Raw genomic sequence first — 20,751 nt, 5'->3', positions numbered from 1 at the left:
GAGAGCTCACATCCTGCTTGCTCCCAGATGAAGTACTGAGCTTCATCACTGACCATTCTTTGTTTCTACAGCCCTGAAATAACAGTGCTGTTGTCCTGCTTTGTAGTGTTAGGAGATCCACTAATGAAAAATGCTGTGGAAATGCTGATTGTTACTGCTCTGGGAAGCATATGCAGTTTTCTGAAACATTGGATATTAGCTACTGCTGAAGCATGGTGTTTTAAGCAAGCCTGACTAGTATGGGATGCATTTTGGCAGATTTATGTTCTCACGCATTGTACCCTACAGTTTAGTTTCTTAATCATTTACCAAAAAAAAGCTGTGCTAGTAGTTGCCCTTTCAAATTGACCCATGGTCTCTGAAATTTGATCCAATTCAAGCTGAAACAGCTTTTTCAAAAGACAATTGGGGGGAGAGAAGTGGGTAGTCCTTTTTCTCAAATGTACAAAAACCCTTTTATGTATAAGCAGCTTGTACTTTGAAGATGAGGGAGTTGAACTGCATTGTGGTTGATGAGGAAGCTTCAATGAATTTGTTTCCTGAAGAGCCTTCTCTATCTTAGTGCTTTTGGTACAAGTTTTTCAGAAAGGCTCCACAATGACTGCTTCTTTTCTGACCAGTGCTGCAGCATCCACTCTTAAAAAGGGATTGTTTGGACATTCTTAGTCTTACAGAATTGTCTGTTGTATACCAGTTCTACTGCTAGAAAACTCTTATCTTGAGTACCTTGAGGAGTTTCTCCAGAAGACAAATAAAACTTTCTTTAAGGTGATGTCAAATACTCATGCAGAGTCAGTATTTGTGATTTGCAAAGTAGGCAAAAATGTTTTCTGCAATGATCCAGAAGGTTAGCACTCAAAAATTATCAGATGTTGGATTAACACATAAAGCAATGTGTTGGAGTGTTTGGTGTCTTGTTTGGTTTATTGGCTATTCTTTTTTCTCCCCAAGAGTAGCGCATGATGTGGCTACTGACAAGTAACACATCTGATCGACTTAAGAGAAAAGGCAGAACAGGCTGAGCTTACTGATCTGCCATAGCTGCCAGCCATTAGGTAGGGTGAGCTTCAGCAGGAGCTCTTGTAGATGGCCATGGCCTGCTGATGGGCTGGGAGAGGAGCAGACCCTTCAGAGAACGTAATTCAGTTGCTTGAGCAATTGTGGTGGATGAGTTGTAACTGATAGATCTGGTTTTGTGGATACACTCCCTCAGGCTGCAAAGTGGACAACAGTTTTGTGAGGAGAGGTCAGCATCTGGACAGTTAGACTAGGGGTTGCTGTCTGATTCTAGAAGGAAATAAGATGTTTGGTAAAGTTGCATATTCTTAGTGTCTTTTTTTTTCCCAGCACATCTCTGTTTCTTGTTCTAAGGCTGATACCTGAGCTCTGCTCACAGGCACACATACATCCCGTGTCAATTTTTTCTATTTATGTGGTTTTATCTTAATAAATGAGCCTGATGTGGCCTCCTAATTAAAGAAAATCTCCATAGCCATTTTTGCTATGGAGGGGAAGCTGAGCTAATCCATACCATTGTGAGAGGTTAGGCTGGTGGGAGAAAGTGGCGTAGCTTTCAGTGGCATGTTTTTGAAGTGCCATTTATCAGTCTAGTGGCATTTCTGCTTTGTTCCAAGCAAGAATCATATGTCCTTTTTTGAAGTGATGTGTTTGTTTCTCCTTCCAGGTTTTACAGATGGCTCTCAAGTTCCAGAAAGACCGCCAAAGCCGCTACCACGGAGAATAAATTCGGAGCGGAAAGCAGGGAGCTGCCAAGCAGGCGGAGCCAGCAGTGGGACCAGTGCGTCACTGCAACTCTCCAGTGAGATTGAGAATCTAATGAGCCAAGGTTACTCATATCAGGACATTCAGAAAGCACTGGTCATTGCACATAACAATATTGAAATGGCCAAGAATATTCTCCGGGAGTTTGTTTCCATTTCCTCCCCTGCGCATGTGGCCACATAGCACATTACCTCCACACCTGCAACTTCTGTGGACCAACTGTCTGGGCAGCCGTAGCCCAGCTACACACCAAAGGGGAAGGGGGTTCCTATAGAGACTTCATGCTGAGGTCAGTCCTGCCTCTTAAAAGAATCAGTTATCAGGTTTTTGTGGTTCCAGATTTCAAAGCAGTGGAATGAAATGGAGCAGAATGGTGTTTTATACAGTGTATGTCTTGGAGTCCTTTACCCCTACCTCTTGTTTGAGAGAACAGATTTATTTCCAGGGTGTTGGTAGAGAAAGGCATCGCAACATGGGATCCCCGAGCTGATGCCCTGGAGGCTGGGGGGGAGTTGTTTTGTGCTGTGAATTCTAAGTGAATGCTCCGAGAAACAAAGTCTCGAGGTCGGTGTGGTGTGTCCTGTGGTTCATGGTACTAGGTTTGGATCTGTTAGCTGCTGTGTGTCTGGCTCAGGCTTTTTAGAGCAGCTGGGAGGTCACTTTCTGCTGGGAATAAGTAGGAGACCTTGGAAGAATCTTCTGATTGCTTCCTGTTTGCCATGGCGTTTTTCCCCCTTGCCTGTAATAATACCATTTATTGCTTATGATTCAAGTCCTCCCTTTTTGCCTGGAGATAGCGTGACTAGCTTCTGTCAGGCATTTTGATCTTGACAGTGCTGGGAGTTGGATTTCTCTCATATGTGTCCTCTTGCCAGCAGCACTGGCAGCACCAGATTCCAGGCAGCTAGATGTGCTGAAAGTTTTGTGTGTTTTTGAGGGGTGGGAGAGGGTGGGAAGAATTTGAGTCAGAGCAAAGAACTGGCTGCTGCTTCTCTTTTTAGCCTTGAGCATTTTGTGCTTCGATGCTCAAACTTGATTGTGGCCCTGCTGGGCTTGAGCAGCCGTCACTGGACGCTCCCATGTGCTCTTTCTCTAGGAATGTTGCACCTGGTAAATATGATGTTTTATTTATCTTAATTGCATGGTGGCTGTCGCAGAGTACTGGTCTTCATGCCCATTCCATCATCTCCTTCAGAGAACTTTTGCGGGAGCCAGCTGTCTTTGTGCCAGGCTGTTCTGTGGAATTGGTAGATGCAGCTGATGTATTCGTTGGTATCTTACCTGCTTTACCAGTAAAAGAAATGCAGCAGTTCTCTGCATGGCTATCAAAACAACGTGGGGGCTCTTCTTTCCATTTCCATTACTCTAAGGTATTGCCAGAGCTTATGTTAACACAGATCTGGGAAACTTCTGTATTTGTAAAATGATCGCACAGCTTTAAAAGTCAGTACTCAGCTGTTACTTTGAAAAAACCTGACTTGAATACTCAGCTACTTAACTCTGTTCATATATTCTTGACGTGCGAGAAGTGTATGGTTCTTTTTGAGAGGATGTAAATCAAGCAGGGTACACAGATCACAGCCTGACAGATGAACAAGTGCTCTGTGTACACTGAGAGGCTATTAGACTTTTGAAGCATGTCTAGTATTATTTGCATCTCTCTAAGGGCAGCAGTAGTCACTAGGCAAAGGGTTGCAACTTGAAATGTTGGAGTGATTATGGCAGTTGGATGCAGTTTAGCCTTTTAAAGAATCCAGTAGCTGGGCCCAGATCTCAGAGAAACTTGGCAATTGGCAGAGAGAACTTAACAAGTATTATCAAAGGGAACTAAGCTTAAAATGTTTGGTTTATGTAGAGTATAGGTTTCTCTCTAGATCTACACCTTTATAAATTGATGCAGTGAGTTCCAGGCAGTTTAAAAGCATGAACTGTCCCTCTTTACTCCTCTCCTTTCTGTAGTAAAGAAAATGTTCTCTGAAACTGTAAGGAGATCTCCTGCAACATTTGCAGGCTGTCACCACTGTTGCTATTTTGGGGCCAGGGCTGAAACTTGCAAATGCAGCACACTGATGAGATTTATGTTAGTGGGCATGGTGCTGTGCAATGGTGCAGAGAGAGGTCAGGTGCAGCCAGGAGCAGGGTCTGGCCTTGGTGAAAGTGCTGAGTTGCAGAGAAGGTGATGTCAGTGCATATTGTACTCGGGGAAGAAGAACTGTTGTTTTTCCTCTGCCCATGTGTGCAACAGTCAGCAGTATCGTGAACCAGTCCTGCTTTTTCTGTGTGAAGCGCTCTGCCAGTTACACATGGCAGCCTTGGTCAGTGTGTCTGTAGGAGCTTCTAGAGAAGCAAGCCCAGCACTGATGCTGCTGAGGCAGGAACATGGGGCAGCTCTGGTTGTTCTCTCAGTAGATCTGCATGTTACACTTGTGAGCCTGAGCAACCAGTCCTAGTGTATGAGAGTTATTTCCTGGCTTTGTCCTGGAGAACCAGGTAAAAACCCTTTTGTGAGGGAGCACTACAGTTTTATTTCCCTCTTTCGTATTCTCTCCAGTGCTGCCGCTAGCTCCGTGTTTAGTTTGGAGCCACTTCGTTTCTGACTTGCTGTGTAAACTCAGTGCAAGTGTGTTCAAGTGTGGCATGTGACTCTTGCCACTGCCAAGGCTGCGTAAGAGCCAAGTCCAGCTAGCTAGAAAGCCTTAACTCTTGTCTTGCACAGTGTGTGTGATCAGACTAGTGATGCCCTGTCCCATACAAGCCCTTTATTACAGGCTTGTTGTAATGTTAAATTAAATCCTGCCTAGCAGAGCTATTACAAGCCAGTCTTTGGGGTTTATGTGCTGAGAGACGTTTCTATGGGTATTGTTCCAGGTATTAGAGATTAGAGAGAGCAGTCTTTGTGGCATGTATCACTAATTTTTCTGCATGTGTCCTTTCTGTGCACTGTTTGTGTCTCAAACTGATTTAAAAAACTTAAGTCTTGGCTTTTCTTCCTTAGAAATGTAAGCCTTTGCTAGTACCACTGAAGTGCAGCAGAGTCCTGACCATGTCTTATGGCTGTGCTCTGTGAAGTCAATCCAGGCACTGTACAGTGTATTTTTCTTGTTCTTTCAGAAAGGTAAGCCTAAGATTGATTTCTCTTTTTTTCCCTTCACCTCCTTGATCTTTATTCTTAAGAAGTTAACTTTATGACGCTACTTTAAAAAGAAGAAAAAAAAAAAAACCAACCCAAATGTCTAGTGCCTTTCTTAAGGGAATGCTGCATCGCTAGGCTGGATTTGAGTATCCATCCCTCTGTGAAAATGAAGAGCCCGAACTAGACAAGCTGTAAAGATGCCTTTGAGCGTGAGACTGCTTTGAAAGGGGTGAAAAGAAGGGGCAAGAAAGATGGGCAATTGTCACTTCAACTTTGACACTGTGTTTCGTAGCATTTCAACTGTGGAGGTTTCCTACTTTACTTTACCTGTTACTAACAGTGACTTGTCTGGACTGGTGCTTTACTAAGTTTGGTGTGAAGACAGTAGAATTGTAGGACAGGATTGGTTTTGTTTGTAACAAAATACGAGTTCTGCTCATAAAAAATGCTGGTTTTCCCCCTACCTGTCAACCCTGGACACAAAGCAAGCAGAAAACACTTTGCACAGTAAGAGTTGGGCACAAAATGTGTGGGACCAGTATGCGTCTCTGCGCAGCAAGCAGCAGGTAGCTGTGGAAAGCAGGCAAGTATCATCTGTTCTGAACAGGGTTTCCGGCTGACTTAGTATGTTCAATGCCACTGTAGCTGAATGGGAATCTGAAATGAGACATATCCTGCCAGGGGTGTGGTAAAACTTGTCTGCTGCACTGCCCTTGCGTGTCTGTCTCTGCAAGTGCTGCAACTTGAGGCATGGAGTGTCTCTGCTGGGATCCAGCGGACTTGCTTTCACTATAAACAGCTTTTCTGCATGCCCTTCACTGAGCCCTTACCTTGGGGGAGCCAGATAGGCTCAGAGTACAGCATGTTGCTTCCTGCACTAGACTGATTACATTACTGTAGCTAATCCTGAGGCAGGGTCATTACTGTAAATGTTTTTTTTTTCAGTTGAGCAAGAAAAAATGCAACTCCCCGCGCACTTTCTTAAAGGTGCCACTTTAAAAATTAGTGGGGAATAAGGACACTTATTTTTAAAGTTCCTAATAGAAATCTTTTTTGAAATTCCCAGTGGGGGAGGAACAGTTGTTCTTTCTCTTGAATGACAAATACCAATTTGTATAATATCAGTGTTAAAAATGTTGAGATTTTCACAAAATATTTTAAAAAAATATAATAGTGTCATTAATATAAAAATATAATAGCAGTATTTAATCCTTTCAGATCTGTAAAGAATAAGGAAAAACAGAAGGTAAATATTCTTACAGAGAGTAGCTGAGCTTTAAGGTTCACTTGGTTTAAAGTCCTCATTTTGTTTGCAAATGCATTGTTAATGTTTAGAGGTTATACTAATGTTATTTATTAATTGTTTTCATTCTTGTATGCTGCCCACTAAGAGCTTCTTTGTTTGGGATTTCATTCACCTGTGTCAGTAAAAAGAAAACAAAACAAAGTTTTATTTTTAAATAAAATTTCCTTTGTTGTAGCATATTGTCTGTGTTGTGTTGGTTCTGTGAGCCCTGGAAAAAGGATATCCTGCTCAAGCTTGTCTCGGTCATCTTGTTCAGGGTGCCCAAGTCTGAGATGTCGCTATTTTAACTCTTACCACAATTATCTGTTAAATTGAAATTCGTATCATGGATACTAACAAATAGAGGGCAGGAAAGATTTATATAAAGTTTATACTAATAAGTCGTATTTATAGAGTTAACGTATTCTAATAGAATTGATTAATAGAGTCTATAATCCATCAGGACATATTAGAGTCTGAGAATGACATTAATGGGTTTGTTAACATCCATGAACAGAGTCTAAGGGAGTCCATAGGAATCTAGTAAAGTCTGATGGGTTCTGCAGTGTCTGTTGGGGTCTAGCAGATCCTGAAGCGTCAGTCCCACTCTGCTGCAGTCTGTTAGGCTCCATTTGCCTCTCACAGAGTCTGTTAGTACATTACTATAGACTCTAAATAACTTTTATAACTGCATAGCATTTCTGTAATTACGTATATTACACAACTGTAGAATGCAATTATACATTACATGTATGTAATTTTGGATTTATTATATATCCTTTATAAATAGATAACATTACTGTTTGCTGGATATGGATGGTTTATCTGTTAGATGCTGTTGGAGTCCGATATACCCTGCCGGAGTTTGTGAGACTCTGGGGGGGGCCTGTGCAAGTATATGACAGAGGACAAGACCTGTGAGGCTCTAACAGAATCTGTCAGCCTTGAATCATGTTCCATAGACACTGGTGGAGTCTGGTGAGTCTATAGCATCCAGCAGAGTCTGGCAGGTTCTGGACTCTAGAGCCTGGGGGGTCTATTAAATGAAATAGGCCTGAGGACAAGTTGACCCAGCTGACCAGCCCTGACCTGCTCCCCCCCCAGATATTTGGGGTTAACTGATGTTACTTGGGGCCAAATAAGGACACACAGGTCACATGTGGTCAAGGGAATGCCTCAGACAAGTCACATTGGGGTCAAATGAGGACATGGGGGTCAACTGAGGTCAAGTGAACCCCTCAATGTCACTGTGGGGTTAAATGAGGTTAATTGGGGTCAAATGAGGACACAGGGGTCAAGATCGAGTGAACACCTCAAAGACTCACTGTGGATTAGTTGGGGTCAAATGAGGACATGGGGGTCAACTGAGGTTGAGTGAACCCCTCAAGGAAGTCACCATGGGATAAGTCTGGTTAATCAGGGTCAAATGAAGACATGGGGATCAAAGGAGCATAACAGGGGTTAAATAATATGAACTGGGGTCACATGGGGGGCACATGGGGTTTCTGGTATCGAGCACTATCAACCTAGTTAAATGGAGTCAGAGGAATCAGATGGGTCACACGGGGTCCTGTGGTGTCATCCATAATGTGAACTATGTCTTAGTATCTGATCCATGGTTATTACGACCTATTGGAGGTGTTAGTACAGTTAGCTAGTGCTGTCTGATGGATTCTAACAAGTCAGTGTATTGACACAGTTGTCTGTTAGTGTGTTTATCATTGACCCTACCTGTTCACATAGCTATGTTATAGAGTCAGATAACAGTGCAACAGATTGGATTTATTTATTAGGGGGTTATGAGTATCTATCATAGCTAGTAAAACAATTCTGTTAGAACTCGATAGATTCTAATACTGCAATTATCAATGAGTATTAGTATCTACAGAAGCTACTAATAGAGTTATTCATTAGTTATCAGTATCAACTGGAATCCACTACAAGAGTTGATTTTATTATTATTAGTGTTTATAGTAGCTATCGTTAACAGGCAATTCTGTTTATTGATTATAATAGACCAGAATATTATGGCTATCAGCTAACAGCTACTGTAGACACTAATAGTTACTAATAGTATTTCAATTTTTAGAATTTATTCTATTAAAACAATGGTCTATTAGTAATTATAAGCATTTACAGCAGCGAGTAGGAAAGTTTTCTTGTAGATTCAAATAATAGATACTTTATAGGTTGAAATAGCTACTTATTACTCCGTACTATAGATACTAATACATAGTCCTATTAGATTCTAACAATAGTTATCTATGAGTAGCAGTTACAGTAGCTGGTCCTAAAATTATCTATCAGACTCTATCAGAATGTAGTTGTAGATTTGTCAGTTTATTAGTATCTACAAGAGCTGGCAATAAGATTTTCTTTGATAATCTACCACTATCTAATAATACTATTATTCATTAAGTAGTTATTAGTATCTATATTAGCCAGAAATAAAATAGTCTAGTAGAATTTATAACAGAATCTACTTATAGAATTATCAATAGTAGTTATTAATGCAATTATCTATTAGACTGATGAGAATTCATGAATGGAATGTCTTATTAGTACACTTAATAGCTAGCCATATAATTTTGTCTCAATTTATCAGAATCTTTTAACAGAATTATCTATTCATATCTGTATTAGTACTATTGTAATTATCTATTAAAAGCTATTACTATTAGCATCTAATAAATTAACTACCTATTTGTATTTAGTATCTATAGTAGTTATTAATACAATTACTAATTAAAATTTGTTAGATTATATCAATAAGAATTATCTGTTAGGATCTAGAGTACCTAATATATGAGTAACAGTTATAATCTATTAGAATTCTTTAAGGGAAAAATCCATTAATATCTATTAGTATCTATAGTAGCTATCAATTATCTACTATAATGTCTTGTTACCTATTAGAATCTATTATCTATAAGTAGTTATTAGTATCTTTATTAAGCTATTAATACAACTATCTAATAGATTCTACTGTTAGGATTTACTGAAGTCTATTGACAGTATTACCTTTTAGTATCTGCCATCACTAGTAATATAATTATATATTACAATCTAATACTACAACTATCTCTTAGAATACATTAGTAGATTTAGAAGCATTGGTAGTTATTAGTGTCCATATTAGCTGTTAATGAAATCACCTATTAGAATCCATAGAATTATCTGTTACCAGCTACAGGGGGTATAAACATGTCATCTGTTAGAACCTCAACAGCATTCTTGACTAATAGCTAGCTGCAACCCATTAGCCATTACCTGCTGCTACCTCTTAGTATTTGGTATCAGACTTGTCCACCACCTGTTAACAGCACTGTCTATTACCAGTGAACAGAACACATTTTCCTGCCCTAGCCACAGTGCAAAGGCAGGTTAAGCCAACGCTGTTCTGCTGGCTTCACCTGGGAAACAAAGGGCCATTTCTGGCACAAGCCACAGCACAGCAGCATGGGCCACTGCAGGTGCCTTGTTGAGAGCAGCCGGGCCGAGACCCTGGGGCAGCAGCCACCAGGCTCTCTGCAACCTTCAGTGGTGTCCCAAGTGCCAGAGGCTTGAGCTGACACTCATCTGCTATTTAAGCCCGTTTCCTAGCTGAAAGTCCCGCTGTTGTGGAAGCAAACCTAAAGGTGGGAGTGCGCAGTGCCACTGTGTCAGCCTTGGTAGCCCACTCCTGGGGAAGGGAGCCTTGAAATTGAGCAGGGACAGGGGAGACACACTGCCCTTACCTTCCTCATGGGGCAGCTGCTAGCAGGAACAAACTCAGAACCAGGCTTTGAACTTTGTACTTTATTTTCACATATATAAAAAAAACCTTGCAAGTATCAGACAAAACTTCTGGAAATTTACACACAATCCAACAAAAATATATATAAACCAAAGCTTTTGCTTCGACAACACTTGTAGCTCATGAGTATAGCTCACTGCTTGTTAGGCACTGGCTGCTGGGCTGCTGCACAGCTCCCTGCTACCAGCAGAGGATGCTGGGGGTGCATGAGGGGACACCTCTCCTGTCACCTGGGGTTAGCCTCAGCCCCTTGCCCAAGGGCTGGGGGGACATAGGCTTGTGGACAGCATAGCACTGAGAGTAGTGACTTCGGGGAAAAGAGAGGCTGCAGGGGGCTGATCTCTCTAGGAAAAGGCAGGAGAGCAAACCACATTTGCCAGCAGAGGGCTGGGACAGGCCACAGCAGCAGAAGCTAAAGGCAGGCTGCTTGGCCATCTTCCCTCTCCACCACTCACCTGCTGTAGCACCAGCATGGCTGTAGGGCCAGGGGTGCCACCGAAGCACAGCAGTAAATCGGTTTTACCTGGGGCTGGTAATTGTTCAGCACAAAAAAACCCTGAGACATCACCAACTGGCCCTGGCCTAGTACTCCTTAGTTTTACATTTGGGGGAGGCTTTGGGACCAGCTGTTGCCAGCGGCTGTGCAGCCCCCCCCAAAAGCAATCCAATTCCCTGGGGAGTGGGGAGAGGGAAAGCCCCCCCCTCACATCAGCAAGGCTACGCTACAAACCAGAGAACCTAAGCCCTTGGTCCATCATGTGCCCGAGAGATGGGTGCCCCTGTTCTTGCTCTGCCAGGTACTCGCCTCCAGTAGGATCACAGCTACCCGTCATGGAGCTCCCTACCTGCACAGCACCACCAGGACCTGCTGGGCTAAACCAACAAGACAAGAAACAGTTCAAAGAAAAAGCAAAGCACTAACACCTCCCCAGCAGCTGGCAAACACTGCTCTAACACACCACTTCCATTCTTCGCTCATCTAACCTGCACACCGCTACATCTAAGGTGCCTGGGACATCCCAAAAGTAAAAGTAACATTTCACCAGCTTTTCTGAGCAAGTTTAGGGTAAAACACATCAAAACCTTCCCACACACATACAGGACAATCTCCTGAAAAAGCCTCAAAACCTTCCACCAGGTAGCTTAATGGGATATTTCTTTCTAATATTGCTGTTGGCCTCTCTGTAGTAGTAAGCAAGCCCAGCTTTGCTGCTGCTAAGTCGACAACCTGCAAGCCCACGGTTGAGGTAACAGACAGGTGAGTCAGGGGGTGTCCTCCACATGTTGGGGCTCAGCACTGCGATGCAGTAATCGTCTCTGGCCATGCTCCCCAGGTACTGGAGCAGGGGTGGGACAAGGCAATCCAAGAGCAGGAAAGGTTTGAAGGAAGAAAGCACTTAGTAGATTCCCTCTCTAGTTTCTCAGATCGATGTATTTCTCGCTCTTCAGTCCACCAAAACAGAAAGGAGGGGGAAAAAAAGTATAGTTAGAAGTGAACATAAAACCAAGTCCTCCGCTTCAGGTGTCTGTGTGACAGACAGCAATGTGATGGGGGAGAGCCACTGGCCCAGGCCACCCTGCAGTGGCTGAGCATCCACCCAGGGCAAGGGTTGAGTGCAAGCTGCAAGGGCAGCAGGACTAGGGTAGGGTTATCTCTTGGCCTAAGGCAAATAAAACTGCAATGTGTTCAGGTGCTCCATCCTATGGCTCTGCAAGACACACAAGCCCTGCCTTAGTACAGTGACAGTCCAGCACCAATATTGTGAATACTTGCTCGAGCCTACAGGTTTTATTAACACCAGGTGAGAGAGAAAACCACATGGCCCAGGAGACTCATCTCATCCTACACTGAGAGCTTTGGCTCAGAGATGCCAGAGCAGGCCCATTCCTACAGCCTCTGCTCTGACTCCTGGCCAGAGATGTTTACATAGTTCATTCTCCCAGAGCCCCCAGGGAGCCCAGCTCCTGCTCCAGGGAGCACGGAAGGAGGCAGAGCCAAGCAGGCTGGGCCAGGGGCTGGCACGGAGCAGAGCTGCATGTGCGCAGGGGAGGGCTGCTCCTGCACCCTTGGAGCAGAGAGCCATGGCTTTGTCACCTCCCCTCTCTCCCACGGCCCCCCTTGAGCACGGATGATGGATGATGGATGCCCATGCAGGGTGGGGAGTGCTGGGAGAGGAGCTTGCAGAGAGGAGAAAAGCATTACCTTGATGCACCCCCCTACGTTCCTCACCTCCGCTCCCAGCCCCGGGAGCGGCCCTTCTCTAGGGAATGGCAGCACACGACGCTCTGTCCTACCTGGTCAGCGGCAGGTCTCTTCTCGCCGTTGGCACCCTGCAGGAGCCCCGCCTCTTCGGAAAGTTTATCTGACTTAACTTCAACTACAATCTTGTCTTTACGTGCCTCTGGCTTTGTGCTAGGGGAGGGAGGTGACAATTTTGAGACATGTTTGCGATACCAAAGAGGGCACGTGGCCAGATGAATGAGGCCAAGCCCCGGGGCTCCATCTCAGGGGATGCTCTGGAGCAGGGCCAGAGGTGAAAGAGGCTCTGGCTCAGTGAAAGCTTTGGGCTGCCCAGCCCCTCCCTGGGTAGGGGTCCCTTGGCTGCTCTACCACTCTGCTGTCCTCCTCATCGCCTCGCTGCATGGACAGGGTTAGCAGTGCAGACCCCAGGCTGTGGGAAGCTGGAAGCACTGCTGAGACCCCAGCACAGTGCCCCCTGAGGCTGCACTATTGCCTCCCTCCGTGTTGGGCAGGGAGCGGCTGGTGCAATGAGATGGGAAGCATGAGTGATGGCAAGCACCTCTGGCCCCAGGGGCTCCCTGGGAGGGCGGGCGGCAGTGCTTACATGTCCTGTTTCCCAGCGCGGCCACATGGGATCTTGCCTTTCTTGTGGAGGAAGTAGATGACAGACCCCAGCACAGCCACCACGAGGATGCAGACAATGATCGCCACAATGATCACCCCTTTGCTCTCTGGTGTCTTTTGATCTAAACACAATGGGAGAGAAAGAAGTTAATGCCTGTTCCACCCTGATGCTCTCCAACTTCTGCATTACTGCACCCCCCTGGGGGCAAGGAAAGCACCCCTTCCCCCAAGAAAGCACCAGGGGGACTCCAATTCCCAGTGCTTCTCCAGTCCCCTGCAGGATGCAGATGTCAGTACAAAGACGCTCCGTTAGGGCAGTTTCTGTATGAATAAACTTTGCATTCTGCTCCCAGCTGCCATGCCCCTGAGCACCATAGGAAGATGGCTTCCAGGGTTTCCTGAAAGGCATCAGGCCACTCCTTTGCTTCCTTGCCCAGCGGTCCTGAGCTTCAGGAAGCTGCCCTTGATGGCCTTACTAGGCTACAGGCTGAGGACAAGCAGGCAGCTTTCACATTGCTGCAGAAATAGGTGGAGACAGAGCCGCAGCTTGGCCCCTGCAGCTTGGCAGGGAGAGGGGAGCAGTAAGAGATGCAGTGCAAGAGCCAGCAGCCAAGGCTCCCTCCCCAGGCCAGAAGTGAGCGTAACTCCCATTGGTGGCATGCTCCCACCAGACCCTGGGCTGATGGATGCACGCACCCAGCATGGTGCAAAGACTTACCTTTTCTGATGGACTCCACTGGCAGAGCGGGAAGGGAAGGAAAGAGACAGAGCTCAGCCACGCCACGGCAGCACAGCACACACAGCGCCTGTGCGAGGGGGACTAATACTTCTCTGGGTTCCCAGGGCAGAGGGCAGTGCCCGAGACTCACCCAGTAGCTGGATGTGCTTCTCACTGATACCCAGCGCATTGGAGACCCTGCACATGGCTCCCGCCCGCAGCAGGTCATGGTTCACACGCACTGTCAGGTTGCTGGCGATGTGCTGATTTTCAACGTATTCATGAGCCTGCAAGGCAGGGAGGCAGCAAGGGATTCAGTGTCCGAGGCAATGCACAGCCCTTCTGAGAGACCACGGCCTGGACCCAGCACCCTCCCCAGCTCTCACCGTCCCGTTGACATTCCAGTGGACAGAAGGCCTGGGGAAAGCAATGGCCTTGCAGGTCAGGTTCACCACCTCATCCTGCCGCACGTACAGCGGGGAGCTGATGGCGACAATCCGCGGCTTCCCTGTGGGGAGGGCACATCAAGGACCTGTGGCTCTCGGGAAGGGGATCAGGGCCGATGCTGGGCAGGACAGGCCTCATCACTCTGGCAGGGCAGCACGTCCGCACACACGCCAGTTCTTACCCTGAACAGCCACAGCCACCTGCTTGCTCTGCTCCAGCCCCGGCACGCTTGGTGCAATCACCTTGCAGCTGAAGTTGCTGGAGGTTTCGAAGGTGAGGTTGCTCAGGAAGAGCTGGTTCCCTTCTCCAACCTTCCTGCCCTGTTGGGAAGGGATACCCCCCAGCAATAAGCCCCAAGCACCAGGCCCTTCTGTGCCCAGCTCCCCAGGCTCTGCAGCTGTCCCAAAGGGGCTCAAGCCCTCCCTCCTATGCACAGGAAGGGATCCTGCAAGCACAGGACCTCCCTGCGGTACTGAACAGGAGGTGAAGAGGTAGAGATGGACAATACAGGTCCATGGAAGGGGGAATCCTACCCCTGTCCCCTCTCAGGAAAGACAGAGCAAGCTCCTGGCTCTGCTCAGTTTGCTGCAAAGCCCAGGCTCACTGAGCCTGAGCGCGACAGTACCTGAATGCCTGCTCACCTTCTCATCCCTCCACTGGTAGTCCAGGGCCACAGGGCTGTGGGCATCACAGCTCAGCCTCACACTATCCCCTTCCTGAAGGGGTGAAGACGGCTCCATCTTCACATGGACCCCTTCAATGTCTAGAAGAGGGATGGAGACCAGGGCAGGATGAGCAGGAGGGACGAGGCACTCACCACAAGGTCCACAGGGCCCGTCTCCCCGCCTTACAGTTCACAACAAGCTCCACATCCTTCTCTAGCTGTCTCATATCATCCAAGTCCAGGGTCTGGCATCTGTATAGGCCGCTGCTGCTCTTTTTCACATCATGCAGGTTCAGCACGCCACTGTTGGTGTCTGCCAGTGATGACAGGTCCTGCCAGCTGTCCTCCAGCTGCAGGCAGTGGGGAAAAAGCAGAGCCCTTAGTCCCACACAGGCACCCTCCATTCCAGCGTCTGCACCCCACTCCCCAGGGCCCTCCAGGCAAAGGACAAGGAACAGGCCAGGACATGAGATGTCTGCCAAGGGAAAGGTGCCCAGGTCCCCTCTGGCCTCACCCCTCTCTTATAGAAGCTGAAGACCGGTGCTGGGTTCCCGTCAGCCTCGCAGACCAGCTTCACGTCATCCCCTTCCTTCACCAGTGCCGAGGACGGCATGACCTGCAGCTTCACGTGTTCTGCAGGGTCTGGGGGAGGAGGGAGTGGGAAGGGTCAGTGCGGAGCCCCGCCACGGAGCACTGGGCGGCGGGCACAGCCCCCAGCCCCCGACTCACAGAAGACAGTGACGTTGACTCGCCGCGACTCCACAGCATGCCTCTGTCCCCGCAGCCAATAGTGCACAGTACAGTGGTAGAGGGAATTGCGGTCCTCCCGGGTGACGTGGGCAAAGAGGGTGCTGCTCACCGTGTACAGCCCGCTCGACTCGCGGGTCAGCGTGGCCGGGATCTTCACCACTACAGGGGACACAGCTGCTGTTCCCAGCCCGCGGGAGACAGGAGGGCTCCCTTGGGAGGACACAGCTCCTTTGGGCTGCCACAGGCTGCCAGTCCCCAGCCGACGAGGCCCTGGATAGCACGAGTGCCCTGGCTCCTCTCCCGAGCAGCCAGGTGCGGTTCCCCATCCCCATCCAACTCACTCTTCTCCTCTGGCTGCAGCTGCTCCCCGTTCTTGTGCCATGTGATGTTGGGGGGTGGGAAGCCGTTCTTGCTCACGCAGTGGGCAATCTGTGGCAGCAGAGAGAGCCTTGAGCACAGGGTGTCCCCTTGGGGAGAGGGGAGCCTGGCACAGCTGGGAGCCTCCCTCCCCACCGTGTGGGGTCTATCCTCACCTGTGGGATGTCACTGCTCTGCACAGAGATGCCTGCCGGGTTGGCCACAATCTCAGGGGCCTCGGGGACCTCTGGAAAGAGAAGCCGCCCCACACATATTAGGAGGGATGGGATCCCCCGCTGGACCCGCAGAGCGGATGCACAGCCGTGGTGCCCTCCTGCCTCATCACTCACTGTAGACATGGAGCTCAGTGCGGTTCTCACCCACACCGTGGCTGCCCGCCCCGACCTGGCACACAAAGGTCCTGGCGTCCTGCATCGTCACCCTGCTGATGGAGAGGGCGTTGTCCTCCCCCACCGACAGCCGCCCCTTGTAGTCCACGTTCTCCTCCAGAATCTCGCTGCCTGTGATGCGGCACAGCCTCACCCGGTTGTTGCGGTCAATCTGCAAGGCAAAGGGTCGAGGCCAGGCTGATGGGGAGCCCGGGAGAAAGCCCCAGGCTAGCTGCTACCCCAGTCCACCACCCACCACTCCTCTCCCAGGCCAGCACTCACGTAAGACCAGTTAATGTAGGTGTAGGAACCATTTCCAGGGATGTAGAAGTTGCACTCGATCCTGGCTGTGCCCCCACTCTCCACTTCAACCACTGCTGGCATGGAGACTTCCAGCTTGCTGGCTGCAGCTGTGGGACAGAGCCCATCAGAGGCGGGAAGCATGGAGAAGCCCCCATGTCTGAGCCAGCGAGAGAGCTGAGCCCAGGCCTGTCCCCGCTCCATCCCCCAAAGGGCACGGGGCAGAGCTGTGTCCTGTGCCGGCATCCCCCAGGCACGACGTTCCAGCCCAGTGGGACTGCCAGCCAGGAGCACAGCCCCGCTCCCGCCACCACACTGCCTTCTGCATCCACAGAGAGCCCGTGGGCTCAGGCCACCAACCCTGTTCCCAGAGAGGCAAGCCGTGCTCACACCACCAGTCTCCCCAGGACACTGGCAGACAACCACCCACCCCACTGCAATTGCAGTCCCCGCCAGACCTGCCCTCCCCATGGCATGCCAGCCTTGCTGAAATGAGCAGCAGGGCCTGTGAGCCCCCAAATCCCTCTGCACACCACCGAGGTGGGGAGCAGCTGCACCCTGCCCGGGGATGGGTAAGCGAAGAGGCTGTGTCTCCACAGCCCACAAGCAAACAGATCGCCTTGCTGGCTGCCTTAATCTGAGCCCAGGGTAGTGCTGATCCCCCTCACAGTCCGGAGCACACATCCACACCTCCAGTCCAAGCCAGCATCCCAGACCAGCACCTACCACACCTTACTGGCCCCAAGGGCCAGGCAAGGATGTGTCAGGAGGTTAGCAGGGGAAGGGACTGGGTGCTGGAGACTGAAGCTGGCAGCACAAAGGCTGCACCTTCCCGTGGCCCGGGACAAGAGCCCTGACGTCAGCCTGTGTGGCCCCTGCAGCGGCTCCGGGAGCTGGGACATGAATGAGGCGCTGTGTTCCTCCGCAGTGGGATGGGGCACACAGAGCAGCAGCTCAGGAGGGGTGCCCCAGCCAGCTGCAGCTGCCTGCTGCTCCCTTCAAGGCAACAGAGCCCTTTGGGGAGGCAGCATGCCCCTGACCACCACGGCCATGGTGCAGCTGGGACTCCCAGGTCCCTCTCCAAACTCTGACCCTGCCACCTGGACAGCAACCCAGAACCCAGCAGTCAGAGCATCCACCCCTGCAGCGTACCGAAGGCAAGCTCCTCACTGCTCCCTGCCCATAAAGCAAGCCCAGCACTGCCTGCCCATAGCATGGGTGGCACCAAGGATCCGCATCCCCGCTGAGCAGAGCCTGTCCACCCTGGCACCCCACCTTCCCTCCCAGCCCAGCTGCCCGCTCGCCTGCAGCGGTAATGGAGCTCCTGGCCACGCTCCAGAGTAGCATGGGAAGGTAATGGCTATCGATCCAGGACAGGGAACAGAGCAGCTTCCCAAGGGGCTGGGGGCAGAACAGCCCCAGCCAGGCATGGCAGAGACAAGGGCTGCGTCACAGCAACGCTGGGAGTGCCATCGCCGCCAGCCCTGCAGGTGCCAAAGCAGGGGGGGTCTGCATCCCCTGGGCTGGCAGGCAGCCCTGCAGGAGGGGACAGCGGTCTGTCCCCCAGCAACAGGGCCAGCCGGCTGGGCACCCACGGCCCAGCCCAGGTATGGGAGCTGGGGACAAGAGGCTGGAGGAAGCCAGCTGTGTCAACAGCTCCCTTGATAGTAGTGCTTGGTAACAGTCACAGAGCCTCGCAAATGAGGCAACTTCAAAGGGCAATGCCGTGCCCACAAAATACTCTTTGTCTGGAGTGGGTACATAGTGGCAGAGCCTCAACATGCAGCCAGGAGCCCTTGTGCCACAGCAAAAGCCCTGGCTCACAAGACTAGCCACCCCGGGGCACCCTAACAGCCAGTTTGTGGTCCTCACCCATCCCAGCAGCACAGCACAGTTGGCACTAAGCAAAGGTGGATGAGCAAAGCACTGCACAGGAAAGGAGGTGCTAGAAAAACAGGTGAAAGCCCCAGAGATAAGCATGCACTGGGGTCAGGAAACTGGACTGAGCACACACAGGAACAGATTACTTTGCACCGGAGGCACCTGCCCACCTGCACGGCCACGACTTGGCTGCCTGGTGCAGCTGAGCACCTGCAGACTTGGGCAAGCCTGGGGCTGGGGTGCACCCCAGCTGGCCCCCTGCACCCTCCCCTGAGCCCTGACACTTCTGGGCTGCAGGCAGCCAAGCCAGGCTTTGCCCTCCCCAATACTTTTAGACCTTCAGCATGAGCCCCAGGCAGAGCCAGCCCCTGGGAGAGGGAGAGCTGCTGGCCCGCCCTGCTGACCCCCTCGGCATGAGAGCCCTCATCCAGGCAGCTAAGCAGCAGAAACCATGAGCTCAGAGCTGGAGAATGGCTGGCATCTGGGGCTGGCATGAGGCGCACATCCCTCCCACCCATCCACTGCCCTTGAGGAGGTGGACGTGGATGCTGCAGCCCCCACGCTGCCTGCAATAAGGGCTCACTGCTCCCCACCTCCTCTGGGGCAGGCTGGATACTAGTCCTCCCTCAGGCTGAAAGGAGCACCCAGCGACACCTCAAGTGCAGCTAGCTGGGGGCACAAGGCCCCCCACAACCCTGGGGACACAAGGCTTCCTCCTGCAGCTCCAAGACCCCACAGCCTGCCAGGTGAGCGGGCAGGCTATAGAGACACTGGGTGCAGGCACCCTGGCATAGCAGGCTCTGGGGACATGGCAATCCTCTCTTGGGCCCAGCACAGCTGCAGACCCCGGTTCGGTGGGGGAACCTGGGCAGGGCTGGACACCCATCGGCCACGTGTGGAGCAGCCCAGCTGCAGAGCTGAGCTCCAGCCTGCACTGTGCACCCCAAGCGCCTGGCACAGCTCCAGTAGGAGACCTAGAGATCTGGAAAGAACGTCTGCAGCAAGCAAGCAGGGAAAGGAGGAGAGCCCCCATGCCTTTCCATCTGGCTGGCGGACAGCCGGCCGCCAGCCAGAGCTCCACAAGAACAAAGATTTGCTTTTAGAGCCGGGGAAGGGGGTGGAGAGTAGCACAGCCCCTCCGCCAGCCTCCTGCGGAGCGGAGGTGTGTGGGGAGCCGGCAAGGAGTGCGGCTGCGTTGGCAGCGCAGAGCCCCCAGCACAGAGCAGCGAGAGGAGGGGTACCACAGGGGTCTGGAGCCGCATGTGGGATGCCAGAGGTTTCTGCAGGCTTCTGTTCCCCTCTCAGGGAAACCAGCTGCAGCCAGATCCCGCCTGCTCCCAGCACACACACACGCTGCCCTCCTCTGCCTTGGCAAGGCCACCCTTCCCACACAGATCCCTGAGCCGGGGTGCCCCAGCTCCCACGGAGCAGGATCACCTGCACCCCTTCTTCCTCACAGAGAGGAGAAACAGGGTACAGAGCCCCAGCCCTGCAGCAAGCAGGACCACCGCTGCCAGTGCCCAACAACCTCCGCCCCTGCCCAGCCCTTGCTGTGCTGGGGTTGGAGAGAGCGCCAAGGCTCTGCTGCAGCAGGGACCGGCACCTTGCACCCCCAAACCAACCCCACCACCCCGTCAGGACCCAGCCACGTGCACCAGGAGAGGAAAGGCTCACACCCCAGCCCTGCAGCCAGGTGACATCCACGAAGACCTCTCCAACAGCCAGAGACTGCAGTGCAGGAGGGGCTAGGGTGGCACCTGTGGCCCCAGTGTGGGCTCAGCCCCCTGCCCCAGCAGCACGGCGAGCCCCCCGCTCCACCTGGGAATGGCTTGGCTGCGGCCCCTCACGCTTCTGGGAAGCATCAAGCCTTTCGCCGTGGCTGGGCTTGCAAACACACCAATGCCGCCAACCAATAAACTCGCCGCTCGGCACATGTGCTGTGAGGAAGGGGATCCCAGCACCGGCCGGGGGTGGAAGCAGCCTGCCTTTGGCTCGGGCACTCCGCTCTCCCGCGGAGCCAACGCCTTGGCCAGATCAGCTTCCCCAGCGCCGGGGGCCACCTCCACAGCATGGCTGGGCAGGGACAAGGCGAGAAGGCGGCAGGGAGCAGCCAGCGCACCGGGGCCACTCCCTGGCCCCCGGCGAGGGGAGGGCACGCTGCCGGGAGCAGGGCAGGGCAGGAAATGCAGCCCCCCCCCCTCCCCGAGGGTACAAATGGACTGGAAAGAGGATAAAAAAAGAAAGCGTGAAAAAAGCCAAGAGAAACACAGCGCTCGGGGAAAAAACTCCTTAGAAGGAAAGGGGTGGATGCTTCCTAAGAGCGCGACCAATTCACCCTGCTGCACACTGAACACACGTGCGGGCATCCCTGCAGCCTGCCCCT

At 51.0% G+C, this 20,751-nt stretch overlaps 2 protein-coding genes across 3 annotated transcripts in view; one reads left to right on the top strand and one right to left on the bottom strand.

Annotated features, from left to right (window-relative positions):
• Positions 1 to 6,391, top strand: part of CBL (Cbl proto-oncogene, E3 ubiquitin protein ligase) — a 54,419-nt gene extending 48,028 nt beyond the window's left edge. For both annotated transcript variants that reach the window (XM_010581454.1, XM_010581455.1), the window contains one exon: positions 1,685 to 6,391. In XM_010581454.1, the coding sequence (XP_010579756.1) occupies positions 1,685 to 1,965 (281 nt within the window). In that variant the 3' untranslated portion in view covers positions 1,966 to 6,391. The remainder of the gene's footprint in view (positions 1 to 1,684) is intronic.
• Positions 6,392 to 10,017: 3,626 nt separating this feature from the next.
• Positions 10,018 to 16,592, bottom strand: MCAM (melanoma cell adhesion molecule). Its single transcript, XM_010581452.1, has 14 exons — positions 16,470 to 16,592; positions 16,149 to 16,359; positions 15,975 to 16,045; positions 15,783 to 15,870; positions 15,421 to 15,600; positions 15,206 to 15,333; positions 14,879 to 15,041; positions 14,669 to 14,790; positions 14,209 to 14,347; positions 13,967 to 14,088; positions 13,732 to 13,867; positions 12,843 to 12,984; positions 12,292 to 12,409; positions 10,018 to 11,439 (listed from the first exon to the last, which is right to left on the bottom strand). Exons 1-14 carry the CDS (start codon positions 16,569 to 16,571, stop codon positions 11,410 to 11,412), a joined length of 1,752 nt encoding a protein of 583 aa, XP_010579754.1. The 5' UTR covers positions 16,572 to 16,592; the 3' UTR covers positions 10,018 to 11,409.
• Positions 16,593 to 20,751: the final 4,159 nt, after the last annotated feature.

Source organism: Haliaeetus leucocephalus, unplaced genomic scaffold, assembly GCF_000737465.1.
Source record: "Haliaeetus leucocephalus isolate CR32 unplaced genomic scaffold, Haliaeetus_leucocephalus-4.0 Scaffold773, whole genome shotgun sequence".
Classification (NCBI taxonomy): Eukaryota; Metazoa; Chordata; class Aves; order Accipitriformes; family Accipitridae; genus Haliaeetus; species Haliaeetus leucocephalus.
Note: the sequence above shows the minus strand (reverse complement) of the source record. Positions and strands in the feature narration are given on the sequence as shown.

Excerpts from the sequence above, each read along its gene's own strand:
- MCAM (XM_010581452.1), bottom strand. The coding sequence starts at position 16,571 with ATGCCAGCAGTGGTTGAAGTGGAGAGTGGGGGCACAGCCAGGATCGAG. Across the intron at positions 14,791-14,878 it reads TGTGGAGCTTGTTGTGAACT|ACATTGAAGGGGTCCATGTG; the intron begins GTAAGGCGGGGA and ends TCCCTCTTCTAG. Across the intron at positions 14,348-14,668 it reads ACCAGTGGAGGGATGAGAAG|GGCAGGAAGGTTGGAGAAGG; the intron begins GTGAGCAGGCAT and ends CCTTCCCAACAG.